The 18,620-nt window shown below is 44.2% G+C and overlaps 1 protein-coding gene across 3 annotated transcripts in view; it reads right to left on the reverse strand.

The window, feature by feature from the left end:
* The window catches only part of TUB (TUB bipartite transcription factor), a 120,840-nt gene that overhangs the window by 51,911 nt on the left and 50,309 nt on the right, over positions 1-18,620 (reverse strand). The window contains exon 1 of one of the 3 annotated variants that reach the window (XM_028732220.2): positions 11,098-11,600. The exons of the other annotated variants lie outside the window; for them this stretch is intronic. Within the exon in view, the coding sequence (XP_028588053.2) occupies positions 11,098-11,135 (38 nt within the window). The 5' untranslated portion in view covers positions 11,136-11,600. Of the gene's footprint in view, positions 1-11,097; positions 11,601-18,620 lie in introns of those variants that run through there. 3 annotated transcript variants of the gene reach the window in all.

Here is an 18,620-nt window from a genome sequence, read left to right on the forward strand (position 1 = left end):
TAGAAAGGTATCCAGGCATCTGCTGGTGGGCGACTGTGAAATAAGCAGTGTTACAAACTGAGAAATGAAAGCTAGGTGCTAAATCTAGGTTATGGGCACAACAACGGAATGTCTAGGCACACTTTTTTATAACAAGAATATAAAGCTGAAAATGAATGAACTGCAGCTAAAATATTATGTTCATTTTTCACATGTCTAGTCCTTCCTCTGCCCACCCTCCTAATATCCTTAAGAGGGTCTCTTCTCCAGTCTTCAGAGACTAGCTGGAAGTGGGGAGGCAGAAAAAGGTCCTCCTTTCCTTCCACCCTGCAGTTCGAATCCAAAATTTTAGGCGCATTACTGCGCCCAGTGCTCAGAAACTGCTCACACTAATGAAATTCCCTGTCACAAAATGCACTTAGAACGATGGGAGTTTTGAACACTGGAAATAAGGTGGGCTCCCCAACCAACATCCTATTGGAAGTCCTCTGTAGCCAGTTAATGCAGCCTCATTGGCACATCCTGCAGCACAAGGAAGTCTCAGCTAGAGTGCTCAGACCCCTGCAGGTGAGAGCACATCACATGCAGCATTATATGTAATGCACATAGCAAAGATACAGAAGAACCTCTTCACCAGGTAAACCTCTGAAGATACCTAACAAACAGGCTTGAACAAGCTTAAGTGGGAAGGATACTTCAGCTCATGAAACCACTGAAGCCACTCGGTACATTTGTGGAAATTATAATTTAGTGTCATTTTTGCTGGCGATGGAAGAGAAGAGAACCCCACAGATTATTTATAATACCACCAGATATAATTATGCTGTTCTTGGCACTGTGGGAAGCTGACTCTAAATGCTATGTTTATTTTCCCAAATTGTACTGTTTGTGTAGCCAAAATAAGATTTCCTGCTATTTGTAATTGAAATCTGTGGCCTAATTGTTTGGCTGTTTCGCAAATCATTACACATGGCTGCACATTCCAAGACTTCTTCATGAATAAGGCAAATGCTCCTGCCATGACACACATGGTGTAATGGCATGGCATAATCATAAAGTCTGTGTCAGTTGAGGTTATTCATTCTGCAGAAGGGGTGTTCAGGGCTTACGAATGCACCAGAAATGATAATTCAGACATCATGAACTTAACAAGACACTGTAATCAGCCTTATTCCCTATTTTGCTTTCCTTGATGTGGCTGCTTTGTTACACTCTCACTTCCCAGGACAGACAACTTGTACAAAGGTGAGAGAATGTAACAGCAAACAGTCACAGTTGTTATTGCGATTTTCTAAGTTTTTCTGTTCTGGGACAGAATGAAATCATACAAGGCACTGAGTTGTCCACTGTGCTATGCAACAGCGTCCCCAAGCACAAAGAAGAGTAACTATGGCTAGGCAAGATGGGCACCAGCTGCAGCCCAGAAACCCATCTGTGATATGTTTCATTGTTAAAATAGCGTTAAAGCTATGCAATGTCATATTTTCACTTTGGAACGACAAGAGATGAAAAGCCTGATCTCCATCCACTGGGAAACTTAGTGAGGGCAACAGGCCAGACAGATTAGCAGCTTTTCACAGGCCCCTAAACTGACAGTCTAAAACAGTAAAGCACATTCAGCGACTGACGGCTGGTGATGGTTGAACAGCCTCTTCCACCAGGGCGCTTTTCTCTTTTTGCACTCTAGCTTGGAGTTCTGACACAGTATCACTGCAGAGCGGAATAAATATTTTTAATCAGCGCAGATTTGGGGGTTTCAGCAGCAGTGTCCTTAAAGGCACACAAACCGCTCTGGATCCTACAAAACAGTGTTCATGAGGGTCAAAGCCAGAGGTAATTCCTGTTTTATGCACTGACCTGTGGGGGCAGGGGAATTCAGAATTCAGAACTATTCATCCAGGGAAGGGGAAAGCTGTGGCGCTCTAGATGTGGTTCTACTCATGACTCTCATCATCTCTAGCCAGCATCTCTGATGGTCAGAGATAGTGGTAACTGCAGTTCAGCAAAATCTGGAGGGCAGCAGGTTCCCCAGGTGCTCCCTACATCATTATAATTATCTTCAGTAAAGTATGCGGACAAAAATATTTGATTTCCAATAACTCTCATAGACTCACATAATGGAAGATTTGCCTGTTGAAAACAGTGGAACTTAATTCCAAGTCAACATTAATAAATAGGATTGCACTCAGTGGAATAAATTACCAGCACCGACGTTTTCAATTGATTTGTCTATCAATCAATAGGTGGCTTCCCTATTTGTAATCTGAAGCTATAAACAGCATACAAGGAAATTAGGTTGTCTGTAGGAAACACTGTGTGTGTCAAACATAAACAGCATTCCAAACAATAACAGCAATTATATTAAAAAAAACTCTCTCCAGAAGGCAGCAAGATATTCATGTAATATAATCCCAGATTAAAAATACAAATCTGTTAAATATTAGCTAAGTATGCAATTGCAAAAGAGATGGCCCACATCTTTTCAGAAGCAGGCTAACCTTCTACATACATGTAGATGAAGACCATCTCTGCTTGACTACAAATCTTCCTTTGAGCACACAGCATCATCTGATGTCCTAAAAGCTTGCAACTGATGTACTGTTTTGGACAGCCCTACATGAGATGGTAGGGTAAAGTTACCAGACGTCCCCGTTTCCCGGGGACAGTCCCCAGATTTACAAATCAGTCCCCTGACAAAATCCTATCATTCCGACTGATTTCAATGAAGTGCCCCCGGATTCATTGGAAAAAAATCTGGTAACCTTATGGTAGGGCATGTGGCTATAGACCAACTGGATCAGTCATTGTTTGAGGCTAATTAAAGGTAAAGGTACCCCTGCCCGTACGGGCGAGTCGTGTCCGACTCTAGGGTTGTACGCTCATCTCACTCTAGAGGCCGGGAGCCAGCGCTGTCCGCAGACACTTCCGGGTCACGTGGCCAGCGTGACAAGCTGCATCTGGCAAGCCAGCGCAGCACACGGAACGCCGTTTACCTTCCCGCTAGTAAGCGGTCCCTATTTATCTACTTGCACTCGGGGGTGCTTTCGAACTGCTAGGTTGGCAGGCGCTGGGACCGAGCAACGGGAGCGCACCCTGCTGCAGGGATTCGAAATTAGCATTAGATAATTCAGTGGAAGGGTGGAGAATGATGCAGGAAATAAAATTTAAAAGATAGAAGAAACAGTGTGGAAGACCAAGTGTTTGTTTGGGGGTTTTTAAAACAAAAACAAAAACCCAAGATTCAATAAGATCCAATAACATTTCTTGTGATAACATTCCATAAAGTTTCAGATTTACTGATGTGTCAAAAAACGTGGAAACTCTAAGTTACAGCAGCTGATCTTTGTTTCTGAACCATGTAGCAATAAACATGTTCCACACTGCCACATATTGTGCTTGCTTACATGTGAGCACAATACACCCAACATTTCACCTTGGACTTTCAGCTCCAATCCTCTTTCTCTGCAGGTTGGGAAAACACTCTGCTTTACTTGCAAGCTTTAATCTGGGTAAGGGGGTATATGTTTGCAGTAATATGGGGCAGGGGTGACAAGATGGAAATATGGAGAATGCCAAGGGGAGACATGGGACAGCCAGGCATTGGGGAAAGTGTGTCTCCAATTTCACTTTCCATATTAAGTCACTCTTTTAATTAATAAAAATTTTGTATAGCATTTCCTAGTGTTCATGTACATCATATGCAATATCTATCTTCTTCTTCTTCTTCTTCTACTTCTTCTTCTTCTTCTTCTTCTTCTTCTTCTTCTCCTTCTCCTTGCATTATCTATTATTAACTATAACCCATCCTTTGCCCTAAGGTTCCAGAATGGGTTAAAACATTAAAACACAGTATTAGAAACAGTTTTAAACAACCCAGAATGCAGTGGTCAAGTCATCTCTGTCCAAAAGGGCTGTAGATGGAGAAAAGGCATTCCTAGCCCCTGAAGCCACCCGAGCCTCCAGTGACAGTGTTGAATCTAGGAGTGCCCCCTAAACTGAGAACCTGCTCCTTCCAGGAGACTGCAACCCCATTCAGGCAGTTCGCCTTCCCATCTTCCAGATGTGAGAACTTGGGACAACTAATATCTGTCTTTTCAGGATTCGGCTTCATTTTTTTGGCCCACATCCAGCCCATCTTACACCTCTACTCAGTGGCGTAGAATGGGTTGTCAGCACCCGGGGCAAGGCAAGTAATTTGCGCCCCCTAACCTGTGGATTTGCGCCCCCTAACCCGTGGATTTGCGCCCCCTAACCTGTGGATTTGCCCTAACCCCAGATGTTGCGCCCGGTGCGGCCGGCCCCCCCTGCACCCCCCACGCTATGCCACTGCCTCTACTGCCTATTCTGATTCACATGGAACAGAGAGATTGAGCTGGCTGTCACCTGCAGATTGACACACTTCACTCCAAATTTCCTGTTGACAGCTGCCAAAAGCTTCATATACATGTTGTATGTAATTGATATCATTACACAACCCTATAAGGCAATAATATATTATTATCTCCCATTATCCCATATTCCAGATAGGGTAGGGAAATGCTGGAGCTTAGAGGGAGTGCCTTGTCTAAAGTCACAAAAATGAGTGGATGGCAGAGGCGAGATCTGAACCAGAGACTTTGAATTCAGTCTAAAAGTTGCATAGGTATATTGTTAATTTCAGTATGCATATTTCTAATCTCAGTTTCATAATTAGGACCATGATTCTGATTCCAACACTAATAGGGATTTGGGTGGATTTGATTCCCCCACCCCCAATAAGGTCAGAATGGGTGGAGGCTAGACAGAGCTACATTTTGAGCAATATTTTACTCCGCAAAAGTGCAGCCATAACACACACACACACACACACACGTGCTCTGTGTTACTTCAGATGTAGTTGTAGCATTGCCACATCAAACCAACAGGTAACAAACTGCTGTAAGTCCCTTTCTGAGCTATGTTGCTCCTTTTTTTAATCAAATATGTCCTGCTTAAGCAAGTAAAGCTATTCTAAAGCACTGAAGATAGGATCCATGTATTTTCCTCCCCTACGTCATAATATGGTTTGGGTATTGCATATGTAGGTTACTTTACACACCGCCATCTGCTGTTATGAAGCGTGCTAAATGTTGCTAATCAGATTATATAGGCCTTGCTGAAAATTTAGAGAGGCAATCATGTTATTTTCCCCATACTGTGCACACACAGAGGATGACACTTTACGTTTCAGCTCTTAGCTGCCACCAGCAACGACTTTTATATAAGCCTAATTTTCCCATATGTGAACAAATAATCAAATGCACCAGATCTACTGAGACATGATGATACCACAGAGGGAATTATCTCTTCAGTGCTCTTGTAGCAGGAGTTCTGCACAGTCAGCACTGCAACCGTGCTGCTTCATTCAAGGCATGTTTGATGCGCTGTCAAAACAAAGCTAATATGCAAACTCCAGAGAATGCCAACCTCTACAATGAGCTTGTGCTAGTGTCTTAAGCTTCCGAAGACCTCAGATTATGAGTATCAATATACATCACACCAGCAGTAAAAAGCAGTCAACAGACACTTTGAAGAGCTGTTAAACGAAGTAATTCCTGCTGTGCAAGCAGGAATTCTAACGTAGTATTAAGGCTCGGCTGCAGAGCACTTATTTTGGGGACTGAATTGTCTTAGAGAAACCATCCATTTACCACAGCCCATATATATTGAGGGAGTGTTATCCAGGTGGGTTACCTGCCCACCCACAACACTAATGGATCAGGGCAGGCTTTTAACAGAGGAAGTATTTCAGAAGACAGAGCTTCCAGGGGCACATCCTGAATTTTCAGTACTTACTGCAGTGCATATGTTGGTTTAGAGTTAAAGAACCTCGTTTAGGCACACCTGCGAAGCTTGGGAATGGAAACTGATTTTCTTTGAGCAGCAGACACCAATGGCAAATCTTGGATCACTTATGAAATTACCCAGTTTCAAATGCCACTTCAGGTAAGGCACAGAGAGCAGTGGCGTAGCGTGGGTTGTCAGCACCCGGGGCAAGGCAAGTAATTTGCACCCCCTAACCCGTGGATTTGCGCCCCCTAACCCGTGGATTTGCGCCCCCTAACCTGTAGATTTGCCCTAACCCCAGATGTTGCGCCCGGTGCGGCCGGCCCCCCCTGCACCCCCCACGCTACGCCACTGACAGAGAGGGAAGAAGATGCTCTTCATGAACCTCAACCCTACTCCATCCCTGACTGTGCATTTCTTTTCATCACAGCCATCTAAAGGCATCAACTGTTTTTAAATATATGTATATATATTTAACAGGATTTATATACCACTTAATCATCAAAACCTATAAACAGTTTGCATCCGCTATAATTCAGCCTTTAATCCACTAGAATGGAAAAAGAAAGTCAACGTTTCATTGGTGAAGGGAGTTCGGGACTGAGAGTATAATAACATAAAATAAGCACTCAGACGAACCCACTGCGTTAGTTTTAAGTCACTGCAGGCTACTATGCTGTAAGGTATGTGCATTTTAAAAGGGAGAGGCAGTGACAGAGATCAAAGAGAAGCAAATAATAAGAACGTTCATTTAAGGCTCCATTTCTTTGATGTGCACAGCGCAGAGAAGACAAAAGGATTACTTTTCACAGGGAAATGAAGATGAAGCACTGCCTCCCTTGCACAATATTACAAAGCCCCCTGCAAAACCTTGGCATCAGTTGATAGGTTGCGTGAGTGATAGCATAGCTGTTATTCCCACCACAACTGCTTATCTTTCGGCAAATCTTTAGAAGGACAGAGAGAAAGCAATTGGAGTTCTTTGTTCTCTGCCTGATCTGCACACACACAAAAATGCTTTCCAAGAGTCAGTGGTGCTGTTGCATTCTTAGACATTCTGTAACAACTTTTCAACTACCAGTTAGCAGGAATGTTTGTTTACATCCTGCCTTTCCCCCAAGGAGCTCAAGGTGGCATACGGAGAGAGTTTCCCAGACCCAAACCTCATTCACTTCAGCAAGGCTGTTCCATCCTGCGCCTTCAGCTCATGCCCTGGGTGTTGTATGTTAGATCAACATGCAGTTCCTTTTTTACAAAAAGCAACAACAAATAGCATGTTACAATCTTTGCTTTCGCCACCCCCTGCTTATTTTTACTACATGCTGTGAACCAATTTGTCTGTAGTGCATTTAAAGTTCATCCTCTCCCTGTGGGAGAGAAACACTAAAATGGCTGTAAGGTTTCCCATAAAATTGTGCAGCACTTGAGGGAAAATACTTTCTCTAAGTTGCTGTGCAAACAGAAACGTTTTATTGAAATACAAAGCATGTTCAGAAAAGTTATGATTCAGCCCTCAACTAAACATGCACATCATTAATATGTTTTTTTAATTAAAAAAATTTAAACGAAACACACAAGACCTAGTATAGTAAAGAAAAATGGAGAAATGCACACAAGTTACCCTCAGGACAATTTTAATTTTCAGTATGTTTTCCTGCCATCAGTGCAAAAAATGTGTTTTCATATTACAAGCCTGTTCATACAACGCTTACTACTTTGAAGTAAGCTTCACTGAGTTCAGTAGGACTAACTTTCAAGTGTGTGTGTACTGGATTGCAGGCTTTGTTACTTTGTAATCTGCTCTTCAACTCTGATGAGTTCCCATAGCAAAAAACAATTTTAATAACAAATAAACGGCAACGCCATTTAAAAAGACCCAAGGGGAAAAATACATAATAAATTAACAGCATTATCTGAACAGCAGGGAGCATAGTCTAAACCACATTTGGAAAGGAAAAGCTGTTTAGCAGGGAAAGCTGTGCCATGCAGCCCTATAGATATGATTGCACAAAGGTAAGCAAAATTAAGTTCAGTGGGACTTACGCATAGGTAAGTGGGTAGTGATTTGCAGCTTTACATTAAAAATTTCATAGCTTAAGGGTGGCAGCAGAGAACTGACTATTGATTGTGGAAGACAATCAAGCCTCTGAAGGAGGCGATGCCTGCAGCAAAGATTTATCAGTTGGCAGAGCATGAGACTGAATCTCAGGGTCGTGGGTTCAAGACATACGTTAGGCGAAATATTCCTGCACTGCAGGTGCTTAGAGTAGATAATCCTGGTTGTCCGTTCCAACTCTACAATTCCATAATTCTATGATTATCAGGCATCAGTGTGAGCATGAGAGGAGAATCCTTGACCCAGGCTGTACGGAACTATATAAGATCCAGAAGTCAGACATTAACCTTAAAATAAACTGGCAACCAGTGGAACTTCTGCAGCATTGGTGGGACAATGCTCCTGTCAGATATTACCAATCACCAACCTGACCATTGTATTCTGGACCAAATGAAGTTTCTATACCGCCTTCATGGGCAGCCCCACAAATAGTGCATTGCAGTAGTCCAATTGAAAACTTATCAGAACATGCAGAACAGTACATAAGAACTATGGCCACATGACGCATCTGGCAAGTATGTGTTTTAAAAAATAACATCGAAGGCCCAAGGAGTTATCTTTTTTTTTTTCATTACAAAAAAGAGAGACAAAATACCATTTTATTTATAAGCCACAAAGCATGGGTAGGCAAACAAAAGCCTGGGGGCCGGATGCGGCCCAATCACCTTCTAAATCTGGCCCATGGACAGTCCAGGAATAAGCATGTTTTTACATGAGTAGAATGTGTGCTTTTATTTAAAATGCATCTCTGGGTTATTTCATTATTTTTTTTTTTCAAAATATAGTCTGGCCCCCACAAGGTCTGAGGGACAGTGGACCAGCCCCATGCTGAAAAAGTTTGCTGACCCCTGCCACAAAGTCATTAAAAATATTACAGAGGTTTACAAACGCTGTATGTCCCTCCTATAACCAAAGTGTTCAGACAAACCTAGAAATCCCACTTCACAGGAAATCAAATGCAATGGTGCAATGAAGCAAATATAAACTTAACCTTCTAAACTAAGCTACCAACATAATCCTGTGTCCATCAAAACTGTACTCTCAACTTTTATCAACTTCAAACTGCTACTGGATTCCCAGCACAAACAAAGATCTTCAAGCCCTTGCCACTCTGCTCCTTGTCTATAGCTCCCCTAAAGCCCCATTACTTTCCCTGCTTCATTAGCAGGCAAGAGGAACAGGGGATCTAGCCCAGAGTGACAGGCAATGCCCCCCACAGTTTGACGCACAAACTTCTCCAGAAAGAGGCTTTGGTAGCTTATGGCAACCAAGGAGCCAATGACAGGCAACAGCAGCTGGTGCTGCCATGGCGATCCCTGCTCTTCTCCATGGCAGCAAGAGCGGCAGCAGGAGAATATGGGAGAGCAGCGAACACTGACTGCCAAGCTGCTGCACGGTCCACGCTGTGTGTATTCTTTAAGGGGAAATGGATAGACAAGGGGAGGGCAAGAGGAAGGGGAGGAGAAATATTTGAGATGCCTTATGCAAGAAACCACTGCACTATCCCCTCCCCCAATCAATTTATGCACCGAAGTTGCAAAAACAGACTTTAAAAACAAAATCAAGCAAACATGTAGAACTCCGGCTGCCTATCTCTCAGCCAAATTTCCCCAATTCCTTCTCCAACTTCACCTTTTTATTTAATAGGTTCATGATTTGTGCTTCTATTCATCCAGTAACGGCTGCTTCACACAAGACAAAATGCCCTGTGTGGACAGGTAAGTTCCTTGTTCTTTGCCCTATAGAGTGGTACCTCGGGTTAAGTACTTAATTTGTTCTGGAGGTCCGTTCTTAACCTGAAACTGTTCTTAACCTGAAACACCACTTTAGCTAACGGGGCCTCCCGCTGCTGCCACGCTGCCGGAGCATGATTTCTGTTCTCATCCTACAGCAAAGTTCTTAACCCGAGGTACTATTTCTGGGTTAGTGGAGTCTGTAATCTGAAGTGTCTGTAACCTGAAGCGTCTGTAACCCAAGGTACCACTGTACTTGGAAGCTAGTTCCACTCTGCAGTGAACAGAGATCACTTCCATATAATAGGTAATGTCATGTGTAACCCATGTGCAATTTGTGGAGAGCCATGAATTGCAGTGACTTACTGCCAATGATACACATGGCATGAAAGGCACCTGTGCATTCATCACTTGTGAAAGTACATACAGGTTTCATGCAATTGCACATGGAAGTGATTTAAGAGTAGGAATGAGCCTCTAGTGAAATCTCGTCAAGAAGGCACTCTTAACGGAGCAGAAGTGAACTCCAGTTACAAAACAGGAGCTGGCACCTGCATTTCATGGCAAATGATGAAGGAGGATTTTGCATTAAAGTCAAGGCTGCCTTTATAGCTGTAAGTGTTCCACGTGTACCAAAACAAAGAAGATTTCATACTGAAGAGTTATGAAAAGTAAAAAGCATTTTTCACAGCTGTTGGGAATATTGCAACAGTTTAAAATTTATAAATATGTCCTTAAAACGCCCAGCTAAATTTGAAGACCAGGACAAAACATAAAGAGTGGATGCAGATTTCAATGGATAAGTCTGAGATATCACTCAACCGCAGTACATAAGTCACTCCTGTTAATAACTTGAGAGAAACCAGGGCAACAGAAGAATAGAGGAAGGAATGCCCTTGCCCACCCTAGAATTTGAGCTACTTATCATAAACCTGAAACACTACTAAAAAGAAAAATCAGTGTTGCTATCATACAAAGACAGCAATGCAGTTCACCTCCTGTTTTGGTCTTAAAAAGAAGTTTTATTAGCACATCCCCTAATCCAAGAAGGGGTTGAACAATTGCCTTCGACATAGTTTTGCCTATCTGGATCTCATGTTTTCAAAGGAAGAGATTTCACAAGCCCAGCGCCCATGCCTGCAAAATACCAAGATTGTAAAACAGAATGGCTGTGCGCGTCTTTCATTCATTCAGGAAGCCTGTTCTCCTACAATGAGGCGCTTCCTTCATAGCAACCTCCCTAAACAACACGATCTGCCGTCCTCCCCTCCCCAAAATGATCGTGGGCTAACCTGGCTCGTGAAAACAAGGCAGAGCACCCTTCCCTTCCCTTTCTTTTCTTTTTTTGAAAGGGCAACAACTTTGCTGCAGACGGGGCTGCTCCCCTGCTGGACCTCCTTCCCCTCTCCTGCCCACTTTGGCGAAGAGGGCGCCCGCAGCAGAGCCCCCGCCCTGGCGCCCTACCTGTAAGGGATCCAGTCCGCCTGGTGCTTCGAAGTCATCGCTCGCCGAAGGAGCTAGCAGCCGAGGCAGGGGCAGCAGTCCCCAGGGCCGGGACGGGAGGCGAGCGGGCGGGCGCGGATCCCCTGGTCACAGCCCCCCACCGGCCAGGGCAGCATCCTTTACCCGGCCTAGGAAGCGGCGGCGGCGAGGTCAAGTACATGGGGAGGAATTATCCAAGCGGGGCTCCGAAGAGCGGAGGCAGCATTTTCCGCGCGAGGGTCGCGCGCAGCGGCGGCTGAGGGAGCGGGAGGCGCCCCTTGCCACAGTCCCTTTCAGCAGCGGCTGGCCGGCGAGTCGCTCACGAGAGACACGCGAGGAGGAGGCGAGGAGGAGCAGGAGGCGGGAGAAGCCGCGGCGACTCTGGCGACCCCCGAGCCCGCGTCCCGGCCGTTCTTGCCTCCCTTCAGCCAATCAGGGTCAGCCCGCGCGTTTGTACACAGAGCCGAAAAGAGACCCCAGCAGCGCCGAGGCGCGGCCACTGCGCTACACTGCACTGCATTGCATGTTCCCTGGACGCGGCGGCAGCCGGGCCGGCCGCCTCCAAAACGCCTCCCTCCCTCCCTCCTTCGCCCTCGCGCCGGCCAATCGTCAGCGCCCTCCCTCCGGCCTGCCGGAGTTCCCCGCCTCGGCCGTCGGCGTGGCCCTGAAGGGGTCCTGCGCGCCGCGCGCGCCCTGTCGCCAGGAGGGTTGCGAGGCCAGTGTAGGCGCGCGCATCTTAGAAGCGGGGGGGGGGGGGGTGGAAAGAGCGGGCCGGAGAAGAGGAGGGGGAGCGGGGGGGGGGGCTTGGAAACTGCGCGCGCGAGGCGGAGGCCAAGGGATAAAGAAGTGGTGGCGTTTTCGGGATTCACAATGCTCTCCTGAGGCCCCTCCAAAATAAATACTGTAGATAAAAAAATGGGAAACGTTGACAGCTATGGTTTATTTAAGGGAAATTCCCTTATTCCGAATAGGATTCCTCGCAAGAAAAGGGAAAAGTTGACAGCTATGTAAATAAACAAACACACCACAAGCAATAACGCGTTCATCTTTGAGGCGCCACAGGACGACGTAGGAAGCTGGCTTCTACCGAGTCAGGCCATCTGTCCATCTAGCTCAGGATTGTCCTCACTGGCAGGCAGTGGATTTCCAGGGTTTCAGACGCAGGAATAGCATTGCCCTCCCAACATTTCTCTGACGAAAATAGCGACGTCCCATTCCTTAATGATAATTCTACTAGAGTCATACCCCGGGTTACAGACGCTTCAGGTTGCGCGTTTTCAGGTTGCGCACTGCGCCAAACCGGGAAGTACTGGAATGGGTTACTTCCGGCTTTTGGTGCTCACACATGCACAGAAGCGCTAAATCGTGCTTTGCACATGCGCAGAAGTGCTGAATCACGACCCGCGCGTGCGCAGACACGGTCCTGCGGGTTGCGAATGCTGTGGGCTGCAAACATGCCTCCCGCACAGATCATGTTCGCAACCCGAGCATCTTTATACCCCACACACCTTACTGAGCTGCCCCAGCCACTCTGGGCAGTCTCCAACATTTATAAAAACACCATACAACATTAAACATTTAAGAAACTTCCCTTTACAGGATTGCCTTCAGACAGCTCAGGGGTCGGATAACTCCACATCCTCCAACATTTCTCCAATGAAAATAGGGGCATCTCAAGGAAAAGTGGGACATTCCGGGATCAAATCAGAAATCAGGATGGCTTTTCTAAATCAGGGATGTCGTCCCTGCATTATAGGGACACTTGGAGGGCTGGAATGGTCTTTCCTATCTCTGCCTGGAGATGCTGTGGGTTGCACCAGGGACCTTCTGCATGCTGTACCGCTGAGGTGTGACCCTTTCCTTCGTGAACATTCATCCAGATTCGTTCAGAGTAAGAGCAGGCATGGGCTGCTTCATGAGTATCCATTCTGATTTGTTTGTGGGGAGGTTAGATGGTGATGTGTCAAAAGGAGTGTTCTCCCATGCTTTCCGGTGCATTTCCCCTCTCTCCCTTTCCTTATCTCAAAAAGTCAGATCTTTGGGGATTGTTCCCAATCAACTATGGCTGCCTTCACGTGACAGTTTGTTCTGCTTCTCCTGTTAATCTCTGCATTAGTTTTGAGCTTTCACAACATGTCAAAGCCGCTTTCAGAAATCTAGTGGACGTTTATTGCTCATTTCCATGTTAATTGCTTCAAGGGGAAAACATTTGCAACCCCATTAAGAACGCATTCAGACTTAGAAAATATTGTGTTAATTTTCCTTTTTATAATGCTAGTGCTTATGTGCCTTTTTCTAATACTGTATTCCTTTCACACTTATCCAGCATGGGTGTTCTTACAGTTAACGTCAGAAAAAACAGGCATGGCTGCATGTTTAGCAGCTACAACCTGGACATTGCTGTGTGAGCAGCATTCTGGTCATGTAGTGGGACTCATCCTCTGGAGCAGATTTTGAGGATATTTCTATTTTTACTATCTGAGGATCACAGGGCAGTTTATAATATAAAAACACAGAAATACGTAACACTGTAGGAGGCGAAGGGGAAGTTCTGTTGTGCAAATGGAGTGGCGGTGAATCCAAATGCAGCCATATAACAGAAAGGGTAAGAAGAGAAGATGGTAATGAGGGTTAAAAGGCAGACTTCAGCAGTTACCATACCAGAAATGCCTGTAAGAGGTACTACCAGTCTTCTTTCTCTCTCCCACTCTCGACTAGCACTTTGTTCTGTGAACACTTTTGATTCTTGTCCCTCCAGTACAACAAACTCTGCTGCCAGAAAAAGCCACACATCCTGGCTGCGTGATACTGTTCCTTTTGTACATAAAACACTCTCCCAGTATTAAAACAATGCAAAGACTTGCACCAATTCAAATGGCCTAAAAGTTCAGAGAGAGGGTGAGATTTTATTTCATGTTTGCAAACAAATTCTTCAAGCAATCTGTTAAATTTTAAGGCACTTTCACATCCCACTGATACCATCATGGATTTTAAATACAGTGGTACCTCGGGTTAAGAACTTAATTCGTCCAGGAGGTCTGTTCTTAGCCTGAAGCACCACTTTAGCTAATGGGGCCTCCCGCTGCTGCCGTGCTGCGGGAGCATGACTTCTGTACTCATCCTGAAGCAAAGTTCTTAACCCAAGGTACTATTTCTGGGTTAGCGGAGTCTGTAACCTGAAGCGTATGTAACCCGAGGTACCACTGTACCTCAAATAATTCTCAGAATAGGGCAAGGTTAAGACAGACAATGCAACACAGAATTTTATTTCTGTCTGCCACATCCCAGCATTCAGAAGTTAATAGTAGTTGCAGGGCTGTAATCTGGAAGTTTCGCATGGGACGCGGGTGGCGGTGTGGGTAAAACCTCAGTGCCTAGGACTTGCCGATTGCAAGGTCGGAGGTTTGAATCCCCGCGGCGGGGTGAGCTCCCGTCGTTCGGTCCCAGCTCCTGCCCACCTAGCAGTTCGAAAGCACCCCTAAGTGCAAGTAGATAAATAGGTACCGCGTTATAGCCGGAAGGTAAACAGCGTTTCTGTGTGCGGCACTGGTGCTAGCTCACCAGTGCAGCTTCGTCACGCTGGCCACGTGACCCGGAAGTGTCTTCGGACAGCGCCGGCTCCCGGCCTCTTAAGTGAGATGAGCGCACAACCCTAGAGTACGGGCAGGGGTACCTTTACCTTTAATCTGGAAGTTTAGAAAGAGGCCAGGCTTTATCGTCTTGGTCTTAAAAGCTTACAGTGTTACTACAAACATCAATCTTGACACAATTAAATGTGTCTGCCCTTGTATTATTTTCTTTCAGATTCATCACATACTAGCCTGGTGATAGTCTTTGTGGGTTTTCCATAGCCTCTCCCCAGAAAGTTGGGTTGTATTTAATTCTCCCTGACCTGCACCACAATAACAATGTCTTTGTGCAACAATGTACAGTACTCACTTCAGATAACAGAACCACAGACTTGTTCATTTATCATTGATTAGATTCTCACATTGCTTGGAGTAACTATCAACATCAACAATTGACAAATTCAGGAAGTATGTGTAATTCACTCCCTACAGGATTGCTGGTAACTATGCAGGCAGTTCTTTACATTTTTGTGTTGTTTTCTCAACTGCAGTCCAGCACATTAGAGCACCAAACTCTTGTTCCAAATAGAAGAAAATCATTCACACCTGGACAGAATAGCCTCATGAAAAACAGAGCAAAGACAAAGGATGTAGCAAATGAACAGCTAAAACATAAGGATCCACATCACAACTCATATTTCTGGCCTGCCACAAATTTTTGCCTGCAACAGGGCCTTCAATGTTGCTGCACCAGTTCTCTATCTTGAATTATGCCAGGCTCTTGCAATTGTGGGCTTTTAGAATATGTTGACACCCCTTTTCTCCCCCCCCCCCCACTCAGGCTTTTCTAGCTTAGCATTCTTGTTAATTTTTCCACAACAAACAATTTGAGTATGCCTGGGGGGGGGAGAGATTTCTCATTGTTTCTTTTTCTTCCTTCCTTTTTTAGACACCGCTTAAATAAATAAATAGCTAAACAAATAACATTTATTTAGCAGCAACAGACAACTTTGGGATTCAATCAAATGGGTATGTGCATGTACCACCACTGGTGTACACACAGTAATATAATCTTTTTTAAAAAAAAAAAAAAAAAACAAGCCTAATAACCTTTAAACATACAAAAAGAAAGAGCAGCAGGTAAAGTGTGGTGTGTTTCCTAAAGCAGTGGTTCCAAATTGGTGGTCTGTGGGTGGAAGAAGATTGGAAAAAATTTAAAGTATATTTACAGAAATATTGTAAAATTAATGAATGTTAGAAGGATGCTGGAATGAATTTACATGGTTTTAGCAGAAAGGTTATAAAGAATTAAGTAAAAATGGATTGTTAATAGGTCAAAGTGTAAAATTTAAGGTCAAACTGCGTTAAGATAAATTATAGAACGAAATCTGAGAAAGAGGGAAAGGACTTGCTGAAACAGCTAATTGAATTAGAATACAAAAAAGGGAGGTGTGAGGAAGTCGAGGAAATAAGTAAATGAAAGATAAAGATATGAAAATATCAGATGTGGTTTTTTTTCTTTAAATGTTTTTACTTTTAAATGTTTTTGTTTTTTGTTTTTTTATATTGTTCTGCTGTACTGCTTTTTTTATTGTATTCTTTTTCATTTTTGAAGTATTGTAACTCTTCTATTGTTTGCTATTTCTTTTCTTCTTTGTAATTGTTAAACTTTAATAAATATCATTTTAAACCAAACTGGTGGTCTGTGGATTGCAGGGGCTCCGTGGCAGCATTCACATAACAATAACTACCATAGAAATATCAAAATTTTCAAAAGTAGAGGGTCCATGGCTTGGCTTTTGAAAAACAGGGGGTCCACAGTACTTAACTAATTGGGAACCACTGTCCTAAAGGTAAAGGTAAAGGGACCCCTGACCATTAGATCCAGTCGTGGCTGACTCTGGGGTTGCAGCGCTCATCTCGCTTTATTGGCCGAGGGAGCCGGCGTACAGCTTCCGAGTCATGTGGCCAGCATGACTAAGCTGCTTCTGGAGAACCAGAGCAGTGCACAGAAATGCCGTTTACCTTCCTACTTGCACTTTGACGTGCTTTTGAACTGCTAGGTTGGCAGGAGCAGGGACCAAGCAACGGGAGCTTACCCAGTTGCGGGGATTCGAACCGCCGACATTCTGATCGGCAAGTCCTAGGCTCTGTGGTTTAACCCACAGCGCCACCCGCATCCTAAAGCATTCATCAATAAAGGTCTAGTATCAACCTGTTTAAGGCTTTATGGAATTTTGCATTTGTCTTGGGAGATATCAGTCATTCTGCTTACCAGTTGTTCCAGACCACCTCATGCTAACCTTGAGCAGTCAAGACAAGCAAGGGTCAAGCGCACAGGTAGTTGGCCTTATTTTAAATCACTGCTTTGAAAAAATGGGTCAAAAGCAATTTTATAGCTAAGGGTCCAATTCACAACCCTTCTTGAAAACCATTTTTATCAAGGGGTGTTTCAATTAGGATGCTAATTGGTTTGCCTAAGCCTTCTAGCGTTTCCTACATTAAAAGTGATCTGTCCAGATTTCATGATTGATACAATGAATACCTCCCCCCCCCCATGTGCCAAACCCCTGCACTTGTTAAAAACAAAATCCATCTATCAATTGAGCCTAACTAACAAGAAAGCATCGGAAGACAGTCTCTTCAGTCAGAATAATTTTTAAAGGATTTAATATAAAAGACTGACATATATTTCCTTTTAATTAAAAATTAAATAGCCTAGTCCTGTAACGCAGCAATCTCCCTGGCAGACAATAAATATCTGTTAATACTCCCAAATCAAAAGTGTTAAGCAGAGTGTTTTTTGTTTCTCATTCATATTCCCTCTTACTGCAGCCTTTTGCTTTCTTTGTTATTTTTCAGCTAGCATGAATGTCATTGTGCACAACTAATCTGCCAAGGCTTGCGAGAGCCTCTGATCACTGTGGCTTTGAGCATTTTCCATACAACTTACCTGTCCTCTGCTAATTGGGGCTTTATGAGCAACCTAATTAAAATTCCCATCTCATGCGCACTAATTATTTCCCCTATTTCCATTTCAGTCCCACATTTAAGCAGAGTGAGATCATGAAGCAAATCCAAAATACTCCAAAGTGTGTATGACACAGACACTGAGCCCTGCATCTGTTAAGCTACATTATGTTGAATTCATACCAAAACTTAAGGTGTGCCTTCTATTTAATCTCATTTTAGGCACAAGAATTGGGCATTTGTCAGCCTGCTTCTCATAGCGTGTTTTGCTTGCACAGTAGCGTAGTTTCTTATCACTAATAATAATTATACAAATGGAGGTGTGGCTCGTTAGTATAGTGTTCATTGACTGTTGTTTTGTATTAGACAAAAGTGGTCTGTGCAGGCAAGTATTAAAGCTATTGAATATTGTACAGTACTTGAATAATGCACTGAAAGGATGGTCGGTGGTGTACCTATCTTATCTTTGGAACTGCCAGCCCTTCAGTCTCCACTGCTGCAAGTTAAATGAGGCAATTACATGTACCAAGGTTTTTTTGGGGTTAGCTGCCTTTCTGATCTTCACCTCCCCCTCCCCATGTAGTCTCCATAACCACAATGAGGTGTACAGATGCACTTTTCTTAACAAAATGAAACAAATATTTAGGGAGAATCCAGTTGGTGCTTTTGCAATTCTATACTAACTTTTGATCCAGCAAATGCTGCCTCTAGGGAAAAAAGGGGGGAAGAGCTTCCCCCCTTTTTTTGCTAATTCTTCCTCCCCTCTGCATTTCCCAACGACCACCTCCTAAATCAGCTCCAGGGTGTTGGGTAAGGTTACCAGACATCCCCGTTTCCCGGGGACAGTCCCCGGATTTACAAATCAGTCCTCTCACAAAATCCATTGAAGTTGAAAAATGTCACCGGATTCACTGAAAAAAATCTGGTAACCCTAGTGTTGGGGAAGCCTCCAGAACAAGGTGGGAA

This window comes from Podarcis muralis, chromosome 1 (assembly GCF_964188315.1).
Source record: "Podarcis muralis chromosome 1, rPodMur119.hap1.1, whole genome shotgun sequence".
NCBI lineage: Eukaryota > Metazoa > Chordata > Lepidosauria > Squamata > Lacertidae > Podarcis > Podarcis muralis.